The 25978-nt window shown below is 40.7% G+C and overlaps 1 protein-coding gene across 24 annotated transcripts in view; it reads left to right on the top strand.

The window, feature by feature from the left end:
- The window catches only part of DTNA (dystrobrevin alpha), a 230317-nt gene that overhangs the window by 122664 nt on the left and 81675 nt on the right, over window positions 1-25978 (top strand). For 23 of the 24 annotated variants that reach the window (XM_082043803.1, XM_082043805.1, XM_082043791.1 and 20 more), the window contains 2 exons: window positions 7774-7841; window positions 12749-12829. In XM_082043803.1, the coding sequence (XP_081899929.1) occupies window positions 7775-7841; window positions 12749-12829 (148 nt within the window). In that variant the 5' untranslated portion in view covers window position 7774. Of the gene's footprint in view, window positions 1-3819; window positions 3946-7773; window positions 7842-12748; window positions 12830-25978 lie in introns of all 24 variants that reach the window. The other variant, XM_082043790.1, reaches the window with a different exon arrangement.

Genomic DNA, 25978 nt, shown 5'->3' with positions numbered 1-25978 from the left:
CCTTTGTGTCTCTACAATGGCAAATAAAAAGACCTCAGAGAAGACCAGGGTACCAACGTATCAGAGTATCAATTACGTGCTTCCTGTGATAAATCCTTATCTCTTGAGTTTCATTACAGTTTTCCCTATGAATTATTCCTTGCTTAACCAACTGAAAGAAGCAGAATCGCAAATTTGAGTGTTTAAAGGTGATCAATGCTTTATTGATCCTGCTTTTCAGAAAAATAGTTTTTAAAAAACCTATGTTGAAGGAAAAACTAGTGTTTGGGTGAAATCCAGCTCCATGATGAGGGAGTGGAAAAACTCCATTAAAAAATTAATACATCAGACAAGCAGATTCTGTATCATCAGCTTTTGTGTCTGAGTTTTGGGGTTTTCTTCTGTTTCTGGAATGTGTTTTGAATGTAACACAAAAGAAGGACTGTTAGTGGAGGTTGTTTCTAACTACCCCTCAGCTGATCTAATGCTCTGAAACATCATGCGTGAGTGTAAAGGAAATCAATATCTGCTTTATTTGTTTCTAAATATTTAATAAAATTTAGATGAAATATTATTTTAAGATAGCATTTGAATAGGACTTTGAAAAGCTGTATTTAAATCTGTACCAGTTAGCTAAAATCAATCCCTACTCTTTATCAGAACTGTTTATCAGAAGTGATGGCAATGATGCATGGGAGATAAGTTTTTTGGAGCTGACCTAAATGACTTTATTGGATAATTTTGTACTCTCAAAGGGTGAAAACATATCTGAAGCACTGAACGTTCGTTTTCTTTCCGTGTTTCATTCAGTAGACTAGTTTCTTGTAGTGCCAGGAAGGCTGATTCTAAAAGAGCATGGTTGGAAAAATATATCTAAGCTACTCTTTTAAGACAGTTCTTAAAGTTTCACATATATATTGTCAGTCTCAAGTACTATTTCTTTAAAATGTCTTTCATATTTGAATTCTGTGTGATACAAGAGAAGTCCTCCTATGTGTCGCACAGAAAAGCTGAAAATTATACTCTATAAGCACCCATAAAAAAGCAGGAAAACAATGGTTTTGGGATATATTTTGGTCCAGTTTAATAGCAGTTTAAATTCCTAAACTTGATAATGCCCAGTGCACGTGGAAGATGACTGACGGTTCCTTTGTTCCCTGAAGCCAAACAGTCACAGCATCCTCTGTCAAAGTTCTGGTTCTGTACAGTATTAAATATGAAATTAGTCTATGTTGACTCTCATGTTTTCTGTCTTCAAATTGCCCTTTCTTTCTTCAGTGATGAACCTCTTCGCAGTTTGTTTTTCAGACCTCACAGATGAGATTTGCATAGCATTCAGACTTCCTTGAAGACTGAGCATTATGAAAATGAGTTGCAGTGGGTGCCTTTTTAGGCATTTTTGACAGTTTTCTGCTAAGGATAGGAAGCTCACAAAAGGGGAACTGATGAAAAATCTGCTGGAAAATTCTTTCTTAAAAACAAGAGACAAATTTCACTAAAGAAATAAATCAAGAGAGAATTTCAATTTTTTTGTAATATTAAAATTGCAAAATATAACAAAAATAAGAGGCAGACATACATGTTGGAGGTGAGCTTAGCAACAGCTTTTATTTTCTTCCTTCACTGTAAATGCTCATCTAGATAAAACGCAAACAAGCACTGTAAGTGCAATGCAATTATACCTCGCCTCAGGAAAGAGCATTGAACAATTTTATTATAGTGCTAAAGATTAGTCCTGGAATGTAAAGCAGAGGGAGACCTATTAGGGACCTGCTTCATTAAAAGATGTGGAACAAGCCATTCATAAGGCACCAATAAATCCATTAAGGGGAAGAGGGCTCTGAAATGGCCTTTCGTGATTCTCGTTACTAACTTCAAGGATTGCTGAGGTTGGTGACTTTGCAAATACGGTTTTAGTTGGCAGTCACTTTTAACTCTCTATTCTCCACTCCGAATTCACTTTGAAATAAGCAGCTGTAACTGTGCTCTAGTTAGCTGAGCAGCATCCACCTACCACAGCTGAATTTCGAGAAAATGTGATGCGAGAAAAAAATCTGTGGAAAATCTTCTCTCTCATATTGCAGTGAATCCTGCTTGCACAGCACTCCAAACCTACCTGTTAATACAGCTTTTGAGTTCTTCATGAAGTCACTGTAAGCTAGACCTCAGCAGGCTCTTTCATTTTCATAAATCAAAATTTCCAATGCAGGTAAATCCTGAAAAGGAATAGCAGTTTGTTATGTATGGAGGGCATTTTGATAAAAGTGCACCGAGCAATGGCAGACAAGAAGCCTGTGCAGCTGAAAAATGTTACTGTTGTCTACTCAAAGCTGGCTCTAACTATTGACCAGTTGCATAGAAAATAGCATCTGATTTGTCAACAGCATGAAAAATGGCCACTGAGAAACCAGCACATTTTTTTTGCATCCTGATGCTTCCAATTCCCAGAGACACCAAAGCGAATATCTAACATTTGACATTTCATGGAAGTTGAAGATTTCCTCACTAGGGAAATAGAGACTGCTCAGAATGAAGGATGCTTGAGCCTGGTCGATATTTTCTACCAAACGATGGTGCCCTTTCCAAAAGTGATCTCGAGGTTCTCACTGTGGGTTTTACTACTCTTCTGGAGCAGACCTTCCAGCTAGAGGTTGCATCCCAGAATGCTCCCAAGCACTTCAGAGACAAAACAAGCATGACTGGATAAGACTCAGGCAGAGACAAGTGTTTCTCTTTTTCCTCTCTGCCTGCTGCAGTGGAAAAGAACAACTTTTATCCAGCCTGAAAGACCATCAGAAGTGTCACCGGTCAGGATTCAGAGCCTCTTTTTTCAGCGGCTGAGGGAACTGGGGCTGTTCAGCCTGGAGAAAAGGAGGCTGAGGGGAGACCTTATCGCTGTCTACAACTACCTGAAAGGAGGTTGTAGCATGGAGGGGGTTGGTCTCTTCTGCCAGGTAACAAGTGATAGGATGAGAGGAAATGGCCTCAAGTTGCACCAGGGGAGGTTCAGATTGGATATTAGGAAAAAATTCTTCACAGAAAGGGTTGTGAAGCAGCGGAACAGGCTGCCCAGGGAAGTGATAGAGTCACCATCTCTGGAGGGGTTTAAAAGACATATAGATGATGTTCTTAGGGACATGGTTTAGTGGTGGACTTGGCAGTGCTAGGTTAATGGTTAGACTCAATAATCTGAAAGGTCTTTCCAACCAAAATGATTCTGTGAAATTTTTTGTGCCACAGTTAATGGATTTTAGCAAACAATTTTCCTCGCTGGTGCACTTCCCACCTCCCTGAGACACTTCATCCATCACACATGAACGGGATGGGGATTTGTGGAAGTGTTAATGGGATGGCTTTTCTCAGAGCCATCAAACTGTGTGTATGTGTGTGTGCCAGGTTGGGAATCTTTTACAGTCTCTGGGGGAGTGTATGGAACTCTCCAGAGGGGAGCTACTTCTCCAGGTATACAGGCAATTACTTCTTTTGATGTTTTTTTGGAAGCTAATGATGTAATTGTGGCAGGCAGTGCTTTTACCCTGCATAGAGCTCATAAGTCAAAGCAGCACAACAGGAAAGGAAAGAAAAATGAGACGTTTAGTTCTTGCCCTATGTATATTATATGATATACCCTCCTAGATTTTATAAACAAATAAAGTATATTAAAAAATAGACCAACTATGCTTCTGATACATGGTAAGCATGAAGATGAAATTGTAATCAAAAGAGTTCAAATCAAACTAAATTATTTCTTTATTCTTTTTCTACAAGCACTACTAATATCATAAAAGTTTTCAGCTTGAAACACTTGTAGAAATGAAGCATTAATGGTATCTTTTTCAGAGGCTGGAAACCTTATGCTTGGAATGATTTCTGCTCTGGAATGTCTGTAATGGATTGAAGCCTTAATACCTTGCTAATTAGTACCTTACTAATTAGCCCGTGACAAGAATTTTAATTAGATGCACAGTAAGTGTTCTCGCCCCCTGCAGTGGAGGAGCTAATTCCTGGGGAGAAAAGTGAAGGGAAAAAGATAGTTGAAGGAATCAATAGAAGACAAATATAATCTAAACCCTACTATGTGAAGAGTGTACATCAATTAATATTTTTCAAAATGATGTCTCTGATAATTTATTCTGCTTTTAAAGTACATTAAAGTTCACTTTGTGATTTGTGCTGTTCCCCTGTAGAACAAATTGTACTTTTTCTTTTCTGTGACTTGACACGTGTTGTAAGCAAAATGAGAAATACTGGAACATGAGTGTAGTCAGCTCTGCTCATGGGCAGCCCCAGGGACTGAACAAGAGCATCCCAGGCTCAAAGCTTGAGTCTCTGTAATCTGAGTTAAAGAGCTGAGCTCTGTACCTGTGAGCTGGATCAAGGTGAACAAGGCTGAAAAGGGAGATGCCCAACACCCATGACCCATGGCATTAGTTGAGCCTGGGCTGTAGCACATGCTAGAATTAAAAATGCAGTTGAGTGAATTCTTATCAATGGCGACTCAAAAATAGCAATATTGATGAGCATCATGTGCCATTTGTCTTCTATCAGGAAAATCTGTGAAGGAGGGATAGAAGATACCTATCTGAAAATACTGCCACTGCTGATGTTCTCATAAGCTTAATGGAATATATCCCATTGCAGAAGATTTTAGGATTGTCATTTGGAATGAAGGCTATTGTAAAATCTGCAAAATATCTAGTGCAGTGAGAGTCTTAAATATATAAATACAAAGTTTCTTCCATCTCCAAGGAAGTCTGAGTTGTGTGTGTATAAATATAAAGTTATTTGTCAGGCCTGGTAATCCCCATAAGCCCAAGCAGTGAAGAGGGTGATTGACTTTCAGTAGATAATGGGACATTCTGAAAAATGATGATCAGGTCCAGGGAACATTTTATATAAAGAGATATAAACATCAGTAAAAGTAAGGGGAAGATGAATTGCACAAAAGGGAAAACCAGTTAATGAAAGGACACTTTAGGAATAGGCTTCTGAAGGAAGCAGAGAACTTGTTCTACAATTTGCATTATTTGAAAAATACCTTTTTAAAATTAATTTTGACTGGGAAAGTTCTTCAACGTGGTCACAGGTGAGCCATGTTCCGGTGGATGTGCTGTAGATATTTAAAAGCAGTAGCTAAGGAATGTTTTTATCCAAGAGGCGGTATGAGAAGGAAGAATAAACTTGCACCTCTTTTGTTTTTGATGAAGTTTGCAGCAATCACTGTGAGACAAGTGGTTCTTTCACGTATGTTAGAGAGCATTGGTGGAATGAAAACAGCCAATTAATAAATGGAGAAAAATCCGTAGGATTTAAGTGTAAATTGTATTAATATCAAGAAACTTAGAGAGGATGATGTAATCTATGTGCCAAAATCAAAGTAACCCAATCTCAGTCCATTAATGTGAACAGTATGTAGTCTGAAAACCAGTTGCACATTGTTTGTAGAATAATTCTGAATGCAGAAGTCAGAGAAAATTATGATGGCCTGTGAACCACTTTACAAATAATAAAAGTTAATCTAAATTTGTACTTGCTCTGAAATATTCACTCAACTGCTCTACTAGGCAAAAGACACTATCTTTTCAAAGGGCTTTATTAACACACCTGTCTTACGTGATCTGGTTGTATACCCTGGCAAATTTGTCTCCAGTTTGATTAGAAACAGAATGGAGTGGGGAACTCAAGCTGAGGTTAGTGGGCTTACGTAGTTTTTTCATCTTTTATGGACAGAGATTTAAGGCTGATCCAGGTACAACAGGTATTATAATACTACTTACTGTCCAGTTAGGGTGCAGGTTGGTGTATCCTGTTTTGCAGGTGGGTGTGAGCCTTCCCTGACACCTCTAAGCAGGTGAGACACCAGCTACCCCCAAATCAGCGGCAGTGTGGCCACTTCTGTGGGGCGCTACACTAAAAGCTGGTATCTCTGCAAAGAGGTGGAATGTGTTAGCTCGGGGTTAATGCCGTGCTACACACATGTGTGTCAGGCCTGGCCAAATGAGAGCATAAAGGTGAACTGGAGTACCCCTGCAAACAGGCTGCAGCCTCACCCTTTGTCCGCTCCCTAGTGATGCTGCTCACATCGCTAAGTGTACACCATAGATAGCACTTTAGTGGAGCCTTTGTCAATATCCTGAGGATTGAATATGCTCTTTGGAAAAGGCAGTTATAATGTACCAGTGCTTCATTTGAACAGTGCATTTTTGAAGGAGAAAAAAAAAAAAAAAACAAACAAAACCACAACAAAACATCTTTTATGTGCTTGCCTTTCTTTCTCTGAGTCACAAAGATGATTAAGGGAGCAGAGCATCTCCCTTATGAGGAAAAGCTGAGGGAGCTGGGTCTCTTTAGCTTGGAGAAGAGGAGACTGAGGGGTGACCTCATTAATGTTTATAAATATGTAAAGGGTGAGTGTCACGAGGATGGAGCCAGGCTCTTCTCGGTGACAACCAATGATAGGACAAGGGGCAAGGGGTGCAAACTGAAACACAGGAGGTTCCACTTAAATATGAGAAGAAACTTCTTCTTAGTGAGGGTGACAGAACACTGGCACAGGCTGCCCAGGGAGGTTGTGGAGTCTCCTTCTCTGGAGACATTCAAAACCCGTCTGGACGCCTTCCTGTGTAACCTCATCTAGGTGTTCCTGCTCCAGCGGGGGGATTGGACTGGATGATCTTTTGAGGTCCCTTCCAATCCCTGACATTCTGTGATTCTGTGAGAAATAAAAGGAAACCGATTTTCTATGCTGAATCCTTCAGTGATTATAGACTTCAGCATCCAATACTGTTATGCTTCCTGTTATATACATATGTGGGTTTGCTGTGGGATATGGTGGAATATTTTGAATTGCGGGCCTCTTCAGAGCATGTCCTTTGTATCCCAGGTGGTCCAATGTTATTTTATGCAGTCTAGTTGAGATAAGAATGTTGATTACAATGCAGGTCAGATGCCCTAGCCAGACTGGCAGGGAGAAAAGGATATTGGTTTGCCAGAGCAATAACCCGTAGGAAGTGGTGATGCTGCCGCTGGTTTCACTTTCTGAGTGCTGCTAAAGATGTTAATCTTTACTCTGAAGGCTCTAGTGGTTTGAGTGCTATATGGTTTGAATGCTGGCTGTGAAGGAAGCTGTGGCTTTTCTCCATGCTCTATCCTGCAGTAGCACTCTTCAAAATATTCTGAAGATTTTTATATCTGAAAACTGAAGGAAAATGTATTCTCACTTCTCAGCCTTTTACTGGAACTCATTTAATCGGAGATGTACTGTCCTGAATTTGAATGAATTTTTGGAGTGTATTTGCTTGAGTAAATAGAAGGTATTATGTTGTGGAGTGGAGATTTAGTTGCTGTTGTGTTATTTTTTTTCTGTTTCCTTCCACCCAAAATTGACTAGAAAGACATTTGCTAAACCATAAAATAATATCTGAATCTTTTATTATTTCTTCTCGCTTACATAATTCGAACTGAAGATTCCTTATTTAAGAAAACCTAAAATGAATTTCAGAGCTTGTGTTATGTAAGTCAGTTAGTTACATCAAGCAGAAAAACTGAACATTGCCTTTGGGGGAGAGAGAGAGGGGGAAAACAAATGCTTGAAAGCAGAGTCTGGGGAATGGAGGAGAATTTGGGGACCAGCTTCTCCGCAAACCGCACCACAGAGAGGCTGGCAAAAGGCATTGGGTACATGTGGAGCACCAGTCAGCCTCAGAGGTTCTCAGGGACCGATTATGGATGCTTATGTACGTATGTTCAGTCTAGGAACAACACTCAATATTTTCACACGATTTTGTCTTCCAGAATGATTGAAGATTGTGGGAAAAGAGGAAATACCATGGCAGAAAGAAGGCAGCTGTTTGCAGAAATGCGTAAGTACTTCCTAGAAATGTTTTGCTATGATAGACTGAGCCAGTTGCAATGCAGTGTCAGGAGAATTTATGCAAGCTTTCCACCTCAAGTAACTGATATCTCCATTTCACAAGTGGTTTAATGTTGTGAGACCAAGAGTACGGGAAAATGGGCTGATTTGACCAAATGGCAGGAGAGATTGTACTATGTTGTGATTGTACTATTTTAATCAATAGCTTCTTGAGACACAAATGCTGCAATACACAGGTGGAATGACGAGGGATAGAGGTCTCCAAAAGACCACATCTTTTAGGAGGGGTGTCTGTAGTGGGTTTACCCCATCCAACTGCGGAGTACTCACAGAACCAACCAGCCCCCAGTGGGATGGGAGAGAATACAGGGAAAGCAAAAGCAATAAAACTCATGAGTCGTGATAAAGACAGTTGAATAAGTGAAGGAAAGAGCAAAGAAAAAGACACGAACAACAACAAAAAACAACAAGTGATGCAAAGGTGGTCACTCACCACCTCCCAAAAGCAGACCCATGCCCAGCCAGTCTCTGAGCAATGTCAACCTTGGAAGACAAAATTTCCCATCCCCTTCTTTCCCTACCCCAGTTTTATTGCTGGGCGTGACATTATAGGGAATGGACTACCCTTTTGGCCAGGTGGGGTCGTCTGTCCCAGCTGTACCCCCTCCCACCCTCTCGCCGTCCCTCAGCCAGTTCTCTGGAGGGGCACAGAGTAGGAAACAAAGGCCTGGATGCTGTGTCAGTGCTGTCCAGCAACAGCTAAAACATCGGTGTGTTATCAACACTTCTGTAGCCACAAATCAAAACACGTCACCAAGCAGGCTGCTATAAAGAAAATTAACTCCATCCCAGCCAGACACAGCGCAGGGACTCATATACTACATACCCCACTTTGTTGTGAAGCTTTATGTTCCCTGCAGAATAGTATCTCAGGGATGTACTATACTAGCAGTGTTCCTGCAGTTCTTTTGACTGTCATCTGTTATTTCTCATAGAAGCAAACCACCATTTCTCAAGGAAGTTCTATTAGGTATGAAGTTTGAGACTGTCACCCTGTTAATAGATTCACCTAAGTTCTGTCTGTAATTACTCAGCTTCCTATTATTTGTCCCCTGCAACATAGTAAAAAGTGACAGAACATCTCCGCTGTCTTCTGGAGGAGACTAAGATGGGCATTGCTGGGACTTGCGCAGCTGTGCACACTGAAAGGTCAGGCCTGTGCTGGTAAATTAAATGCGCTGGGTATTGTTATCCAGGGATGAGGCCATGGCTGACCAGACGCCCTACGACTGCACTCCTGAGCTCTCCAAATTAAGGACTTCTTGTTCACATGGCCTGTGGAGAATGGTCTTGTGTTCAGTAGCTTTGTTGTGCCCTGTAACTATTTCAATATCAAACAAGGCTTGAGAGAATTATTGCAATTATAATAATACTTATAATAATAATTACTATTATAATATTTATAATATAATTCTTATAATTACTATTAGAATTATTGAGCTTCTATCAGATAAAGTCAATAGCACAATTTCCAATAACTTCAGTTAGTTTGAAATATTTGAAAAACGGAACATAATTCCTTAAAACTTTGCTGTGAGGATTTATGGTCTGTTCCCACAGTTTTGAAGGCTGTTTTGCTGTTGGGTTGTTTTGGAGGAGCTAAGTGGGTGTTGGGAAAGTTTACAATCATCAGTTGAGGTGGAGGAGGGATTATTTTCCCATATTGTACACAAATAGTTGTTGTCTACTCTTTTTTTCTTTCACATTTTAGTATTTTTGCCATATTTACTTGTGACTGCTTTATCTCACATTTGCTTCCCTTTTCTATTTGCCTGCTTCCCTTTCTCTTCCTACTACACATGCACACAGAGAACTGAGTTCCACCAAGGTAAAAAGAGACAAAAATACTAAACTTTTGTGAAGAACTATATATGTTTTAGGCAAAGAAATGTCCAGATTGATATAGAGCGCTCAATTTTGCATTTGGAGAATCCTTTGGATTCCTGTGTGTATAAAGGGTATGCTTCACTGAAACAGAAGCTCGTCCTTCTGTCCTTGCATTCAGGTGCCCTCAGCTGTGTGCAAGCCCACACAGTCCATGTTTAATAAAAAACCTGCGCCACACACCCTACATACTGTGGGCCATGCGAAACTTCTTAACATTATAACAAAGTTAAGCTTCTTGTAAAAAAACTCCACAATATGCTGATGTTAGAGGAAAGAAATTCATAATATGGAGGCTTTGCCAGTGTTCTGGGTTCTTGCAGTCACATCTGCGAGTCTGTGATTGAAACTCCAGAATACTTTTAGAAAGTGGGTCACGTTCCAGACTACACAAGACAGCACAAAAAACAAAACAAAACCAAGTTTTCCTGCCTTTTTAAATAGGAAACTTGTTCTGAAAAGAAGCATAAATGGACTTGACTTTAGATTTGGGCCCCTATGTGATTTTCCCTGTATTTGAAGAAGTTTAGTTTGACTTTTTATTTCCTTTCCTTCAGAACAGGCATCTTTCTAGTTCCAAATTACAAACCTTTGTGAATTAGTATTTTAATAAATATAATCTTCCATAGACCCCCGTACTTAAAGCTTAAATTGTGTCTTATACCTCAAAATGCACCGCTGGATGTCCAGTCACAAGACTACCCTTAGTCTGACCTGACGTGCTCAGGTAAATCCAGACTGATTAAGAGAGTTCAAAACGTACATCACTGTTGTGCTGCCAGCATGTATTATCCAGCAAGAAAACAGCAGCCAAAGCGTGCCATGTATCTTGTTATTTTTGCAAACTGCCAGCGTGTTACATGAGGTGAGCATATGCAAAGGAAACAGTGAAGCTGCCAGTGGGCAGAAGGAAGGACAGGCCGCTGGCCATTCTGTAGGCAGATTATAAATTCACAGTCTCGTTTGCCGTGCTCATTCCTGCACATCTTTCCACTTGTTTATCAGGATTCTCTATGTACGTGAAGTCACTTTTCTACAGAAGTTATTTAACAAATAGATCTCTGACTGCAGCAAAATGTGAATCGTGGTAAAAGTAAATTGGGATTTATCAGCAAAAACACCTTCTCCCAAAATGCTACCAAATTAATACCATCCACTATGTGTGTAAATAGTAAAGGGGAAAAAAAAAAAAGCAACATTACTGCCTACATATTTGTTTCTTTAGGATTAATACTGCAACCTAGGAAGCTCAATGAGCCAGACTCTCACTTTGCTTTTTGGATCTTTACACCTTGTTAAAATGCTGAAGTTTTATTAAGGAGCACTGAAAGCTTTTATTAGTAGCTTGCACTAAAGTTAAGAGGGGAAAAAGCTAAATTCATTTTACTCATTGATTCAATTAAAAAAGACTTAGTGTTACAAGCATTATCCTCCCTTTTACCAGTAAAGAAGTTTTCCCGAAGCTGTCAATGAGATACTAATGGACAAGAGAAAAACCTCTGTAATCTAACAATAAAGCATATGATGAAAAAAATAAAAAAATAACTTTCCAGACATGGTGTTACATAGTTATGGGTGGCTTCTCCCAGGAACATTTTCTGTTAAGAGAGCCAGCTGGCAAAAGGGAGTAACTGGAAGCCCTGGGAAGATGGTGTGGGAGAATCCGGTCAGAAAAAGAGCAGAGTGTGGGAAGCGGGGAGGTCAGAGCACATTTGAAAAATTTGGGTCCAAAGCATGGCAGATTACTTAAGGAAGTGAGGGTGAATGGTGCTGACATGGCCATATGGACAACAGGGCAGCTGAGTGGCCAATCTAATAACGTCAAGGTGAATCTTAAAGCATTCGGCAAGCATGTGTAAAAGCAGAAAAGGGCCATATTCCACTATGCTTCTCTTACAGCCTGATTGTACCTTCTTTGGGTATGTTTCATGCAGACAGTTCCTTCAGAAACCCTGTTTTTTGTAACGTGGTACCTTGCCCAAGTGAATAGAACAGATTTTACTCCTGTTACAGGGCCAACCACAGTGCAAAAGCAAATGCGCAAAAACTTAATTGAGTATATTTCCATGAAATGTGTGGTGAAATTAATAAGCAGTCTTGTATTTCATAGGCCATATTGTAGCTATGAGGCAACACTTCTTTATATAAGACATACCAGCCAAGGAGAACGATTTAAATCACAACCTCCTCATCTATGTTGAGAGGTTTTGGGAGGTGTTATGAGTAGCACACAGCAGCAGGAGGCCTAAGACCCTGTGCCAGGTTCTGCCCCCATCCCAGTCCCTCTCTCCTGCACTTGATGTGGAGTCGCCACCAGTCGGTTTATCCCCATCTCCTGGGCAGCTGTTTTGGAAATGTTGCCAGATCGCTAAGCTGGGGTAGCCAGGGCCAAGCCATGCGTGAAGCAGAGACTTGACCCTTTGAGGTCTCCGTTGCAGAGAACGTACCTCCACAAAATGGAGAAAGGCCTCACAGACTTTGCGGTATTTTTGTCCCCTCCTGCAGACTGCTATCGGTCTTTTCATTATGGCATGATATTGTTTCTGATTTGGTTTGCTGGCAATACCTTGTTCTGATCTGGCATGTCAGCCACAGTTATTTGTTATGAGCTTTGCTGTTAAACATTAAAATTAGATGGAGGCTTTTCCCTGCTGTTGGAGCCTGGCCAGAGTGTCTTTTAGCCTGCAGCTTGACCAGATTGCTCTTCAAAGTGACAGACACAGTGGGCTGACTATTCCTTGCCTTCCTTCATAAAAGTCTTTTAACACTGTAGCTCCTGCCATTCCCTTTTTTTCTCCTCACCGTTCTGTACTCTCCCTGCAAAGGAGAGAGCCTTGAAAATTATTAAACAGAGTCAGCTCATGTGTCCTCTTTGTTCTCTGGCTCCCCCGCTAGCAAAGACACGCACAGGTCATATTCCATACAAATATCGCTGTTATTCTCTTCCACTAGGGGCTCAGGATCTGGATCGTATTCGTTTGTCCACCTACCGAACAGCATGCAAGCTTAGATTTGTTCAGAAGAAATGCAACTGTAAGTATGTCAGTGATTCTTTCGCATCTTGTTGTTATTACCTTTCCACTGCACTCCCTGGTCTGTCCTTCACAAATGGGGACTGTTTGATTCGACATTGCAAAGGGCACTAATCAGAGTGCTTGGGCAGATTTGAAATATTAACCTCTTTATATAAGGAACTTGTCTCAAACATGCCAGTGATTCAGTCATATAAAGGTGAGTCATGATGCAGGCCACAGCTTTATTTAATATGTATGTTAACTACATTATTGGATTTTCTTATAGAATGACATTTTAGAGTTCCAGCAGGATCCTGCAAATGAAATGCTTTCATTGCAACTCCATGGAGAAGAACTGGTGGTTCCAGTCCTTGTCTGTTTGGGGTGCAGCAAAGCGCGTGCAATGTCAGTCAGCCCCCTTTGTGCCAGGCTGGCTAGAGACATCTCTTCTACAAGGGTGATCTTGCTCATAATCCCTGCATGGCTGTCTTCCTCTGTCTACGCTTCATTCTTAAAATGTTTCCCTCTTGATTAGTGACTTTCTTAACATTTCTTTCGAGATTCAGTCTTTCTTCCTTTACAGCTGCAGTATCTGTTAGCACATGCATGAAAAAAGCTGTGAACTTTAAAATGGAAATACATATAAAATCTGTAATGGATTGTATCCTTTCTTCTCCAACCAAAATACTTAGAATGACAGGGTTTGATTTATGTGTTTTACCAGACCTTCCCAAACTATGTTGAAAAAACCCCAAACTAACCAGGAGAAGCCTTGCCAGCAGTAGCAGTAAGGAGAGGACTAATGCAGAGAAAACAAGTTTTTTAGTCGTCACATCTAAACTGGCATGACAGTGTGGCTACACTTTTGCTATGCACAGTGATAAGTACTTTGCAAAATGCTCACTGCAGATACAGATTAACTGCTGGGGAGAGAGTTCCTAGTTTTGCGGCTATATGTATCTACGTTACATAAATGTTTAGCTTATGCTTTCCAAACGTAGTGGAGAGGCCAAGCTGTGGCGGAAAAGACTTTGGAGAGTATTTATTGGGTTGTTAGCTATGGAGCTAGCCTTTCAGTCACTTCTGCAGCACTTTTCTCATGTTTTTGAATATGAAGTATGAATGGAGAGATTAGTATCACATTATAAGAAGGCTGCCAGACACAAAGCCCAAGAGGGGTTTAGTACCTGCCCAGCAGCCGGCTTCTCCTATTCAGAAGAAAATGCGTTGAAAGACACTATTATGTTGCATTCAGCTGTTTGTTAGTTTGTTTTTAATTTTATGTTTAAGAAGCTAAAATGTTCGCTTCATTTTTTCCTGGTAGCTGAATACAATAGTTCGAGGTGACAAAAGTATCCAATTAAGCTGACAGTGATAGCAAAGTCATAACACTAATTGCTTTGATAACCGTTTACAAAGCAAATGAAAAAGCCTAAGGGTGCAAGAGCCTCATTGTTGGGAGAGACTGGCTGGCTAAAAATACTGCTTTTTAATCTTAACTTTATTCCTCTGATTTATCAGCTGTGATCTGCTTTTGTGGACCTATTGGTTCTCTTCACAGAGAACCAAAACAGGTACCCTTCAGTTTTCAGTTTGCCAGGTTGTGCCAAGTCACTCAAGAACAGTGCTTGCCTTCTGCTTGGAGAAGTGATTTGCTGATCTTAGATCAAGAGTTACACGATATCAGTCTCTTCTGAAGGAAAAAATGGAGGGTACTTAAACAAAAATGTCCTCCAAAGAATTAGGTTCTGTACAATGTAAGAAACAATACGTGTTGATCTGGAGCGGGCTGAATTGCGAGTCTTTCCACTGTGAAGTACAGTTTTCTTTTGGTTCTTTCTGGAAGACTGCTGCTCTCCCAGGTGGCTTTCTCTTATTAGTGGGAAAAGAAGTAATTCATTCATGTGATGTGTTTTCAAGCAATGACTGTCCAAAGCAGAGCTTCTATAACATAGAGCCACTGAACTGCACCCTGCCCCAGAATGGTTAATATCAGATGTCCAGCTCATGTCAATGACTTTTTTTTTTCCTACAGAAATTTCCATTATCCATCACCCAAGAGTAAGTTCAGGAGGAAAAAAAAAACAAAAAAAGACATGGAGAAAAAAAAAACCCACAACTTTCTGCTGCATCTGAGCTGTTTCATTTAGGGGATAGTATAAAAAGAAAAAGCTCAAAGGCAGTTCTGCTCCACTCCCAGTGCATAGCACCTGCTGTCACTCAGGCCATACTTGTCTTCTTTCAGCTGTGCTCCCCTGCCCTGCCCTGGCACACCGGCCCAGACTTACTCGGAGAAAATTGCTTGCAAAGAGTGTGTTTAAGGTCTTCTTTTAAAGAGCTGATTTAATAAATTTCAGGGAGCTGCTCTTGGCTCCAGGTTGAAGGTGCATGAGGGTGGAAGCAGAGAGAGTGGCTGTTCCAAGAAAAGCAGAGCAGGGGTTTTATTAACACCATCTTTTTTACCCAAAGGTGTCCGTTAGCATAGACGGTCATGGGATATCATTTAACAGGCCGCTGTGCTTATCGCAAGCAGGGCACTGTTTGTTTCTGCTGTTGTGAATGCAGACACACAGGTTCATCTCCTCGCCTCCCTTTGTGAATTCTTCTCTTGCTACAAAAGGGTGTTTTGCTGGAACCTTCAGCAGCTGGCTGGGTTTTACTGGTGAAGACAAGCAGTGTGCAGTGGGCAAAGGTGCTTTCTTATTCTAAGAGCCATTCTCTCTTGCAGCATTTCTCCTTAACCTGGTTAAACTACCTGACCAAAGATTATAGAGGAGGCGACAGTTTACCACCATTTGCCAGAATACTATTACGTATGTGTTGCACTTCAAGTGCTAATGCAATCAGTCAAATTAATTGCTCCATGGGATTATTTCATTTTCAGAAGAGGGAGGCTTCAAAATTGCAAATATATGTCTTTCTGATAATTCTGTAAAACTTTAGGAAAGCTACTATGCATGTGGAAAGTATTTTGTATATAAAAATCTCTCTAGGCTTTTAAACCAACAGGCAATTTAAATAAAATCAGCAAAGGGAGAAGAATCAATTATTTGTCAAACAGGATAGAATTTAATCCAGTCCAGCTTCATTCTTCAGAAAAGGAAGAAATTCTTCTTAAAAACTCAGAAAATGATAAGTAGATAAATTTGGAAAGGCTGTCATGGTATTTTTCAAAGACAAATTCCTTCAAATTTAAGCATTTCCCTTTGCCTCTGTTAATGCTACAAATAAATAAAAATAACATTTACAAATTATTGTTGACACACCTGTGAATCTGCTAAGTGGCCAAATGTGGGATGCAATATGTGACAAAAATCCCAAAAGCAAGAGATGCACAAAATTCTACATTCAAGAATCCTAAATGCTGGGAAGCTTTGTTAGCATACCATGAATATAAACTCGTTTTATGCTTCTCTGTTTCTGCTGACAATTTCTAAAATTGGAAGTAATGAAAAGAGAAACTCTGTAGGTAGTGTAGGTACCTTTGAGGATGTGATGGTTTTAGAAAGAGGTGATTGCAGGCTGCTTTCTTGTGTTACAGAACTGTAGCAATAGACCTGCTGCAATAGCAGTCTTCTCTTAGTTATAAATGCTAATACAAGATGTAGATACCTTTTCTGTAAAAACAAACAAACAAAAAACCCTAAAGAAGTCTTGAGAAGATGTTGTGATTTGGGCACAAATAATTCTGAATGAATGCCAAGAGTCCTAGACAGACAGACCAAAGAGAAAACACTGCTGGTGGTTACATCATCTTCAGAATGAAAAGCAGGAGTGTATGAGCTGACTGTGGCTGCTTTACTGTATCATGGTGTTGGATATAGTTTCGGAAATAGCAGCACCCTAATCATTCAAGGTTAAATTTCATTATTTGGGATAATAAAAGCAGATAGGAAGCAGGTGCAGAAACCTGATCAAACACGTGACATGTTTATTCCAGTCTGTACTGTACAAACTGTGCAAAATGCAACTAGCTGACTTGTTCATCATCTAAATTTTCTAAATGTGCTCTAAATGTGGCCCTAAATAGTGCACACTGCAAGAATCAAGGAGGGAGATGGTAAAAATACAGGTGAGCACCGTGAAGTCCACATCAGTCCTAGAACTTGAAAACCCTACGAACCGGTGTTGCTCTGACAAAGTCAAACATTAGCGTATTGTCCTTTACCTCCAGTGCCAATTGGAGCAGGTTTTGGAATATACATTCTCACCATACGGACTCCTGCTCAGCTCCCCTTACTGCCAGGAAAATGTCATCTTGACAAGGTTGATTTACAGCTGTTTATCTGTAGCATTCAAACACAGAAGCATAATAGGCTTTCGTAAAACAAGGCATGAAGGACCGATGACAGCAGTTGCACATGTCTCTCAACATTCACCGGTATTCAGAAACTACCAAAAAGCACTATTTATAGTTATCCCCAGTGATCAGTGTGTGGTTGGTTTATTTTCATATTTGGTTTTCAGTGAATTTATTAAACCCAAACTGTTTATACAGAAAACCAAGAAGAAATACCATGTTCACATGCAAATTCCCTCTGGGCTATGGTGGCAGCAGGAGTAGAACATAACAACATATCGTAATCAAAACCATTATACAATTAAACATCACTCACTAATATAGAACTGTACAGCTGGAAAACTACTGCTGTCCTTGATGAACTTTTCCTGAATGTGTTGTGAGATTATATGCTATGACTCTGGCTGCAAAAAGCAGATTTGCTTGATTTCCCTAGATCGGAATATATCATGGGCAGTTGACAGCTTGAATCTAAAGCCATGCTGGTGATAGCAATATGGGGCTTAATTACTACAGGCAAAAAGGGAGCTTGTTTCTCTGGCAGTTTAATCCTAGCACCTTAGGGTTTCAGTGTCTTTGTTTCTCCCTTCTATATTCTTCTGTGTGAGTGATTTGGTTGTTTGGGGGTTTTTTTGTGTTGTTTTGTCTTATCCGAGTTGTAGCACAGGTGTTTCCACATAGGGAGCACAGCTGCCATGACTGTGATGAAGACCTTGTGAATGTCCGAGGCAGCCTCCTCCTCCTCCTCTTCCTCCTCCTCCTGCTGCCTCCTCTGGGCTTCAGTAGTCGCAGCTGAGGCATGTAGGCATGTCAGCTTAATTTCCATACACGCTTTTGGGTGCCTCCCTGATCTGATCTGCCTTTCTACATTTGTTTTAAGTTAGAATAATTTCTCACCCTCCTGAAAGAGAATAATTTCCCGCTGAGAATGAATGACAGTTATTGTAAACACACTATTTTTAGGTTATTTTCTTAAAGCTTTTTCCTGTCTGTGCTCTTATACCTCCTGTAACGCTATAGCAAGCTGCTGAAACTGGTCTTGTCCTAGAAGCTGAAAATTTGAGTATCAAATGATGAGGTCAGCCCATGTGGGCTACTGACCTCTGTCGGCATGTCAAGCACGTGTTAAAAGTTATTTTGTTAGACCTGAATAAAATTAGTAGGATTTGAGTTGTTGGATTTTTGGGTTTTGGTTTGTTTTTTTTCTATACTGGGCTGACACTTAAAATATCGTTTTATCCCATGCTGTTCAACATGCCATTCACCACAAAATGAAAAGTCCCAGTGTCTGGCACTTGTAGTAAAAGGAAAGGATATAAAAGTCTTGATTCCACACGGGAAATGGTGCTGTGACCTTTGTGTTACGCAGTGCCTGAGGAAGTCAACAGATACAGGTGCAGCTTTCTCTTCTCCATGACAAAGTCTGTGCTGATCTTAAATACCCAAAACAGTTTCCTAAACACACAGCTAGAGGATATTCAAAAGTGTCGAAGTCTGTCTTGTTGATGCTTGAGCACCAAGTCTTTCATCTTTATAAGTTAATTGATTTAGGAACTGACAACTGCTTCTCTTTACTTCAGTGAGACCTCTTGCCACCACAGTATAAAGCCATTCTTTCTTTGACTCAGCGAGTGTTTATTTTCTCTAAAGTGAGGCAGAGTGCACAAGAAATGCTTGATGGCGGTATCCTCAGTGTGCAAGAGTCCCATTAAGGTGGAGGGGAGGAAGTATTTGGTCTCAATCCAGCCTTTTACATCTCAAGGACTGTATAGCCTGTGCAATTTTGTGCTTGCGCCTCATTCTTTTGTTCTCAGGATGACCATCAGAAACAGAACCACCAAATTATCGTGATTACAGAATTGTTTAGAATAAAAAACTGAATCCGTCATCCCTGTAGGTCTCCATGGTTGGTGCTCTGTTCTCATTGTTGGTTTTTATCATGTCTTTTTGATCCATCTTGGAAGCAAGAAAGCGCAGGGTAGATTCAGGCTGCGTCGCAGAGCAATCAAACTGAATGACAAGCCATGTTGCCTACTCGAGAAGTGCAAAAGGTCTGCTTGGCTGCAATTTGAAACAATCTGCCTCTTGAATTTGTGATCATGACATTCGTGTGTTCTTCTAAACCCTCTGAGATTTGCTTAAAAATCCTTTAATTTTGAAAAAAAAAACCATTTTGACTTATTCTCTGTTGACCGTCTTGGATACTCTATGATCTACTTAATATTGTTACATAAAGATAGAGGCTGGAAATATTAGTTGTGTTCTTTGTTTAGTATTTTAACTGAAGCTGAGTCTTATAGCTCACTTACAGTGAATTACATTATTCACATGGCTTCAAGAGACATAGCTTTAAAAAAAGCAAAAGCACTCTATATTATAGGAGTCGTGATACCATTGTGTAAGTTGCTAATTTTGGTATCCTGCAGTACTTGAATAATGGAAAGACAGGTGAGTTAATGGTTTTTAAAACTTTTCGGTTCCTTTGTCTTTACCAGTGACTTAGAGACGAAATGCCCCTGGAACTGCTAGTACTGTTCCATATGGGTTTCCAGGCAACTATGGGGAAAGGATGCATATATTATACATTCTGCATTATGCATCAATTATTTAATCAAAAGTTCAAAAGGGCTTGATTTAGCATATTCCCTGCAGACAAATCCTTCTTAAGGATTTTAGTCTGTAAGTGTTCACTCACAGCACAATATGCTGGAAATGGGTTCAGATTTTGTTTTCCTTTTAACTGTGAAAGTTTATTAATATGCTTGACAGATCATCACAGCTGTTTGAGAGCTGACATATAGCCTGTATGTTGGCCGTATTCATTGAGGGAGTTTTCTTCGATGTTAGCACGAGGTGGATTGTTACTACATAAAGGGGTTGTGGTTTCTCAGAGTCCCTGAGTATTTGCTCGTAAAGGCCACCACTGCAAGTCTGTCTCCTACAAGACTGATACAAGAACTATCAGTGGGCATTTGGAATTCCTTTTACTGTCAAAAAGAGTGAACCAAACAAGGCTATGTATCTTAAACTCTCAATTTTCATTTTACTTAGAGATTGATTTTTCAAACACACCCATGATTCCAAGTGGCTCGTGATAAAAAATGAGTTGCAGAAATTTGTTAGCTAGTGTTATTTTGACTTTTACAGAGGAAACTCAATGGACTTCCTTTGAGACAGAAGTTGACAGCCATGTAGACTAGGCCACATCCCAAGTACACCAGCATGCTGCCCTCTGCTACGCAGGTGGCTCAGCCCTGCCTTGATGCAGACAGCTTTTGTAATTGGATCATCGCTGAAAATCTCTTCTTACTGACTTCTGAACTCTGCTGTAACTGCCATTCACTGCACTATTTCTGATGGCTTTTCTGCTGCAGGTTTAAGGTTGGACAGTCTGTTAAGTTCCCCACTGATGTCTCTGAACATCTGCTACGGGTAACAGGCATCAGTCACCTTTGGTCTGTCATGATTTGTGCATCTTATTTCACGTTGGTCCTCCTAATGAACACTTCAGACAAAACAAAATAAATCATTACTAGCTTAGTACGCTTCTAGACTGTCTAAAAATTGCAAAATATATGCAGTCTCATACAAACAAACTGATACCTCGGTGATAACAGGATCACCGTATCTTCTGAGGGATGCTGCTGCTTCACATGAGAGCTTTTTCTTCTTTTACCCTCTCGTTTTTCCCCACAAACTATAGCTGTGTTTTTAAGCCTCTTTCATAATTTCCCTCTCCCTTCTTCAGCTTCATGTCATCATCTGTGGCATTTGCATTATCGTTGACTTCTCTGCAACCCTCATTCTCTTGGCTGCTGTCTCCTGTTATCCTCTTGGCTCCAAGCACCTTTCTTCAGGCAAACCCTCTCTCACATTTGAGTCTTTCTTCCCTTTCCCTGGGCTGTTCTGGTCTGTCCCGTTCAGGTATTTTGCTGGGTGTCACGTAAGCACCACCATGATACGCCAGAGCATTAAGCATGTTGCACTCACATAAATGACAGCACTTGCATGCCTGTCCCATGTTGGTCATTCTCTAGTTTTTGGCCGTATAACAACGTATTTATGTGAAAATGAGGGAAAAAAAAAAAATCAAGAAGTCATCCTTGGAGCAGGTGTCAGTGAGCTTGGTGATCATGGTCCTTTGTTCCTAGGGAGCTTTAGTCAGTTGTCTTGAACCAGCCTGGCCTCTATCTTGGACTCAATGCAATAAATCTTGAGGAGTTATACATAAGTTCAGTCCATACATGATTTCTGTAGAAAGTAAAGGACTGTTTTGATGTCCTTGCAGAAAATTGTTTTCCTGAGAAGATAAGCTGCAGCATTTTGCCCTATCTGTGTGCTGCAGCATGCATTCAAAACGTCCTTCTCCAGTGCATCTGCTGAGTTGGAATTTTTGCTGAGGATTTTCTCCTTTTTCCTGGTTTTGATGCCGTCACTCAGCTCTGGATAACGAGCAGGCATGATGCAGATTTCCTCCACCGTAACTGCCCAGTCTGCAGCATCTTCCTGCTGACACAGTGATCGCTGCTGGAGCCTCACAGAGATAGATGGTCCCAACTCTCTCAGCCTTTCCTTGTCCCCTTTCAGTATCCATTTCCAGTAACTTTTACAAATAAAACTGCAAGGGTGCTGGCTGTCCACGTTCCCAGCAAGGGTGGGCTTCTTCAGGTTGAAGACAGCAAGTAGTCCACAGAAGGACAGTCAGACATAATTTTTACTGTAATTCTCTCCTTCTATAATTCTCTCCTCCTGTAATTTCCAAAGAGTGGGGTTTTTTTTCCATGTTCATTTGTTTTCAGTTTTATATCAAAAGTCAGTCTGTGTACCTCTAACAGTATAGATCAACTTCATAACACCCAGAATATTGAAAGAGAAGCTTAACTGTTGTGTCATATTTTTACCCACCAGCGGCACCTGGGGTCATTTTCTGTAAGTCTTGGTGGAAGATATCATAAGGTGTGTATCTGGTGTGCTAGGACAAATTGTGAGAACAGAAGACATTGGACATAAAAATAATTTCCTGGTTTTATGAGTGTGAAGAGACTGCACAATATAATGTCCTCAGTGTGCATTGTTATTAATATAGTTCTGGGACTCTATACAAGGAACATTCAGCTTCTTGGTGTTAATGTTTGTGATATACAGTGGCTTTACAGATGCAGTTTTCTGTGTGCTGAATTAAGGAATTGCTAGGCTGAATTCAGGCTGAATTATATCTGTGATATGGTTGTTGGCTGCAATGGATTTCTAGCAGGATATTTGCAAGCAGTCTTTGGCCCTTTATTGTACAAAGTGTGGGCTAATTCCAGGAGAAGTTCTGTGTATGCTCAGCCTTTTCTTCAGTCCACATGGATGGATAGATGGATGTCTCCTTTCCTGACAGAAAGTAAATTGAAAGTAACTCTGTTGAACTCAGTGACATTACTATGGCATGGAGGAAGGAATGAATCAGTGTCGGTGTATATTGTTTGAGGAGGTTGAACTCAATTTCTGATAAATGAAGCCGACACTAGTATCATGCCACATCTCTTGTAAAGGTGCTGATCTTCCCCGAGTTTAATTTTCCACCTTTCATTCATCTATATTTTGTCCTGAAACTCTTATTTTGTCTTGGATTTGCAGGATATCTCTAAGGATTGTATGTGTAAAATAAAGGATGACAGATAAGTGGCCGTGTATATTGAGACTCTTACTCCATCTAGGGACCCTGACAACATCATTAAAGAGCTTCTGTCGCACAGAGGAAGGACAGATGTGTGGGACTTCACCTAAATCCCATTTATCTGTCATTTCACATTCTTCACTCTTGTTTCCTTTCTCATTGTTGCTGATTGTCGAGCTATGTTTGTGTCAGCTGGAGCTTTTCTCCTTTTCTTGACCTATTCCTCGTACCTGTTTCCTCAAGAGAGGTGATGTTTTAGTGCATGGTATTGCAGGTTGCTGCCATGGGAGCCACTCCAGCTGCCTCCTGGTACTGGTGTTCTGGTTACTGGGCAAATCAGCCGGGAACTGAAGCCCTGAGCAGCTCTTGCACAGGACATTGCTTTGAATGTGAGTCATGGCAGGAGGGCGAATGTGGAACGATTGTGTCAACACAAAGCCAGAGTTTAGTCAAATATTCTCTACATTTTGTCTGAGTGAGTGTCATGGAGGCACGCCGAGGTTAGTTTAAGGGACAAGAAGGTAAACCGGTGAGAAACAGGGTTTTAGCACTCCAAAGTGACTTGAATACAGGTTCGGATATCAGTTGAGTAAATTATTAAGGGGCAGCAACTAATACAACAGGAGGTCCACAGTGTGCATGCACGTGGCTTCACCAAAAACAATGCCGGAGCCACCCCTGAGTCTGGGAGGAGTACACACTTGCCTGAACACGGTGTGGGACTATTTTTTAAAGGGATACACGTACTCGTATCGAGTACGGGAAGTGTACACTCGCGATTCTGCGAGAGTAGATTTATAATACACTCGCAGTCCTGCAAGGAGAAATACACGTGCAAATGAGCACGGAATATTACACGTGCTTATGTGGAAGCACGGGAGGAAAATACACTCACGATTCTGCGAGGATTAATTTATACACGTGCTGGTATTGAGCGCGGAAAATACACGTGCAAATGTGCACAGAAAGTATAAATACACGTGCAAAATGTGCACGGAAAGTAGATGCACTCGCAATCCTGCGACGGTTAATTTTACTTACACACGTGGTGGCAAGGCAAGCGGAGTCTCAGTCCCGGGGAGCGGGGCGCCGTGGCTCCTGGCGGCAGTGGCTAAGCTCGTGCTCCAAGAGACCCGTGACAATGGGCCGAGTCTCGACGAGAGTCCCGTTTTTTTATTGGCTGATCAGATCTGACTGTTGGCATTCTAGAAGCTTCTCTGCACCCCCACACTGGCTGTGGGGTGCCCCTGAAGCTTCCAAACATCCCACGCACTCCCTGGGCCTCGGCGCTCCCTTCTCCTAATGGCCCTGGCCAGGGTGTTCTGGGGCCAAACAAAAGAAGCTGTTGGCCTCAAGTAGCAGAGAGAAAGAGGGAGATGTGTCTACTCCTTCCATATCGAAGGCGGGAGGGGGAGAGAGGGGGGTTTGCATCCTGCCACGGTGAGATATTCTCTACTCGAATGAATTTAGTATGAAAAAAAATGGATCTTCCAGGTGCCAGGATCCATCTCTGCCTATCTCAAAGCTGATAGTAGTTCAGATCCCAAAAGATTTTTTGGCAAATAAATCCTGTTGTTTTCAAATGTAATAGGTGTTTAAATACCTGTGAAAGTTTGAATCTGTGGCAGTAATTAGCTCCTCCATTAGGAATCTCAGCAAAATGTTAAATAATATTAGAGTCTGAACTGTCCTTACGACTTCAGGCATAAGATGCTTTTTCACCTAAGTCCTAGGTGTCACATGAATGTCTTACTTCATAGTAATGCTGTCACTCTCTCAACAGCTGAAGTTGCTATTAAGATTTTGTCCCAGAAATGCTCTGAATTGACCCAAACTCTTCAGAAGGGAGGAGCATATGCCATCATCTTTAGCGTCTCTCTTGGGTTCTGGGACTGAGAAGTGGAATACTGGTATCAGGCAGTTTACCCAAGTGTTAAGTTAAGCTTAAGTATTTCTCTAATTATTTTTAATAGATGAAAATGTTATGGGTCAAATTCAATCCACATTGCTTAAGAAATTATTTAAGTTAATAGAATGAAGATCGGCTTAAGAATATGCATATATGTAAAATATTAATTTTTATGTAAAAGGAAATACACAGTTCCTATTTCATTAGTATTCTGTACCTTGTGTTGGTGATTACAGTCTTGCCAACCCTAAATGATTTTAAAAAATTACAGTAGAAAAAATAACCATGGCTCAGACTGTGAAAAACAGGAGATGGGCCAAGGAGCTTTTTTGTCTTCAAGCAGTTTGAAATAGGTGATCATTCTTTTTCATTGACCTTTGTGATATGACTGAACCTTAAAGCCTAAGGTTGCAATCTTAACCTTTTTTCTATAGCCATGAAGGAAGAAATTGTTATAAAGAACGGTTAAATTCTATATTCGCATCGTCACAAGCCTCCAGTATCAGGGATTTCAAAGAAAATAGCAGTTAACGAGAGAATGGGGATAACACCCTATATCTTTTTAGCTGGTATATAGGTATATACTAACTACTTCACATGAATTTAAAATATAAATAACATTTACATTCAGTTTACGCTTGCTTTTTGCTGGAAACAGTGCCAAAGCAAGCCACAGTCCTTTTGTGGCACAGCAGGTTTTCAGTGGGGGATTAGGGGAACTGTCAGTGGTTGCATCAAAGGAAAAAAAAATGAAGTTATTTAAGAAAAGTATGTAGTATTAGACTTGGCATTCAAAGAAACACACTTCTAGCGGAGATTTTCTCACTGAAATAAGGACATGCAACAGGAAAATGTTCTGCCGTTTCCTACTCATGGCTTTATTATCGTTTGCCTATCATGTGTGATCATCTGTATAGGACACCAGATCTCCCAGCAGATAATCTTTATTACACCAAATACATTAACCATGGCCCCTTTCTGGAGACAGTGGTGAGGATGCACACCCTTTGATTTGTGTTAGCTCGCCTGACATTGTGCCAGTAGAGAGTTAAAATACAACAGCAAACGTGCTGCCTTGACTAAAATACACCCAGTAGTGCCATCCTGTGGTCAGGATCACAGCTACCAGAAAGCTTGTGCACCGTGTCCCGCCTGTTTCCTAAAACCTGTTTTCTCTTGGATTGCTACACACAATCCGAGTTGTGCCAGGCTCTAAAACTATGGTTTTCTTCTCATATGTTCAGTCATTTCTGAACTTCTGGTTTAATCTCCTACATGGGAGGGCTGGAAAGTGGCT

The sequence above is a fragment of the Streptopelia decaocto genome (assembly GCF_964273445.1).
Source record: "Streptopelia decaocto genome assembly, chromosome: 2".
NCBI classification, from domain to species: domain Eukaryota; kingdom Metazoa; phylum Chordata; class Aves; order Columbiformes; family Columbidae; genus Streptopelia; species Streptopelia decaocto.
The sequence above is the reverse complement of the archived record's forward strand: the minus strand, read 5'-3'. Positions and strand labels throughout refer to the sequence as shown.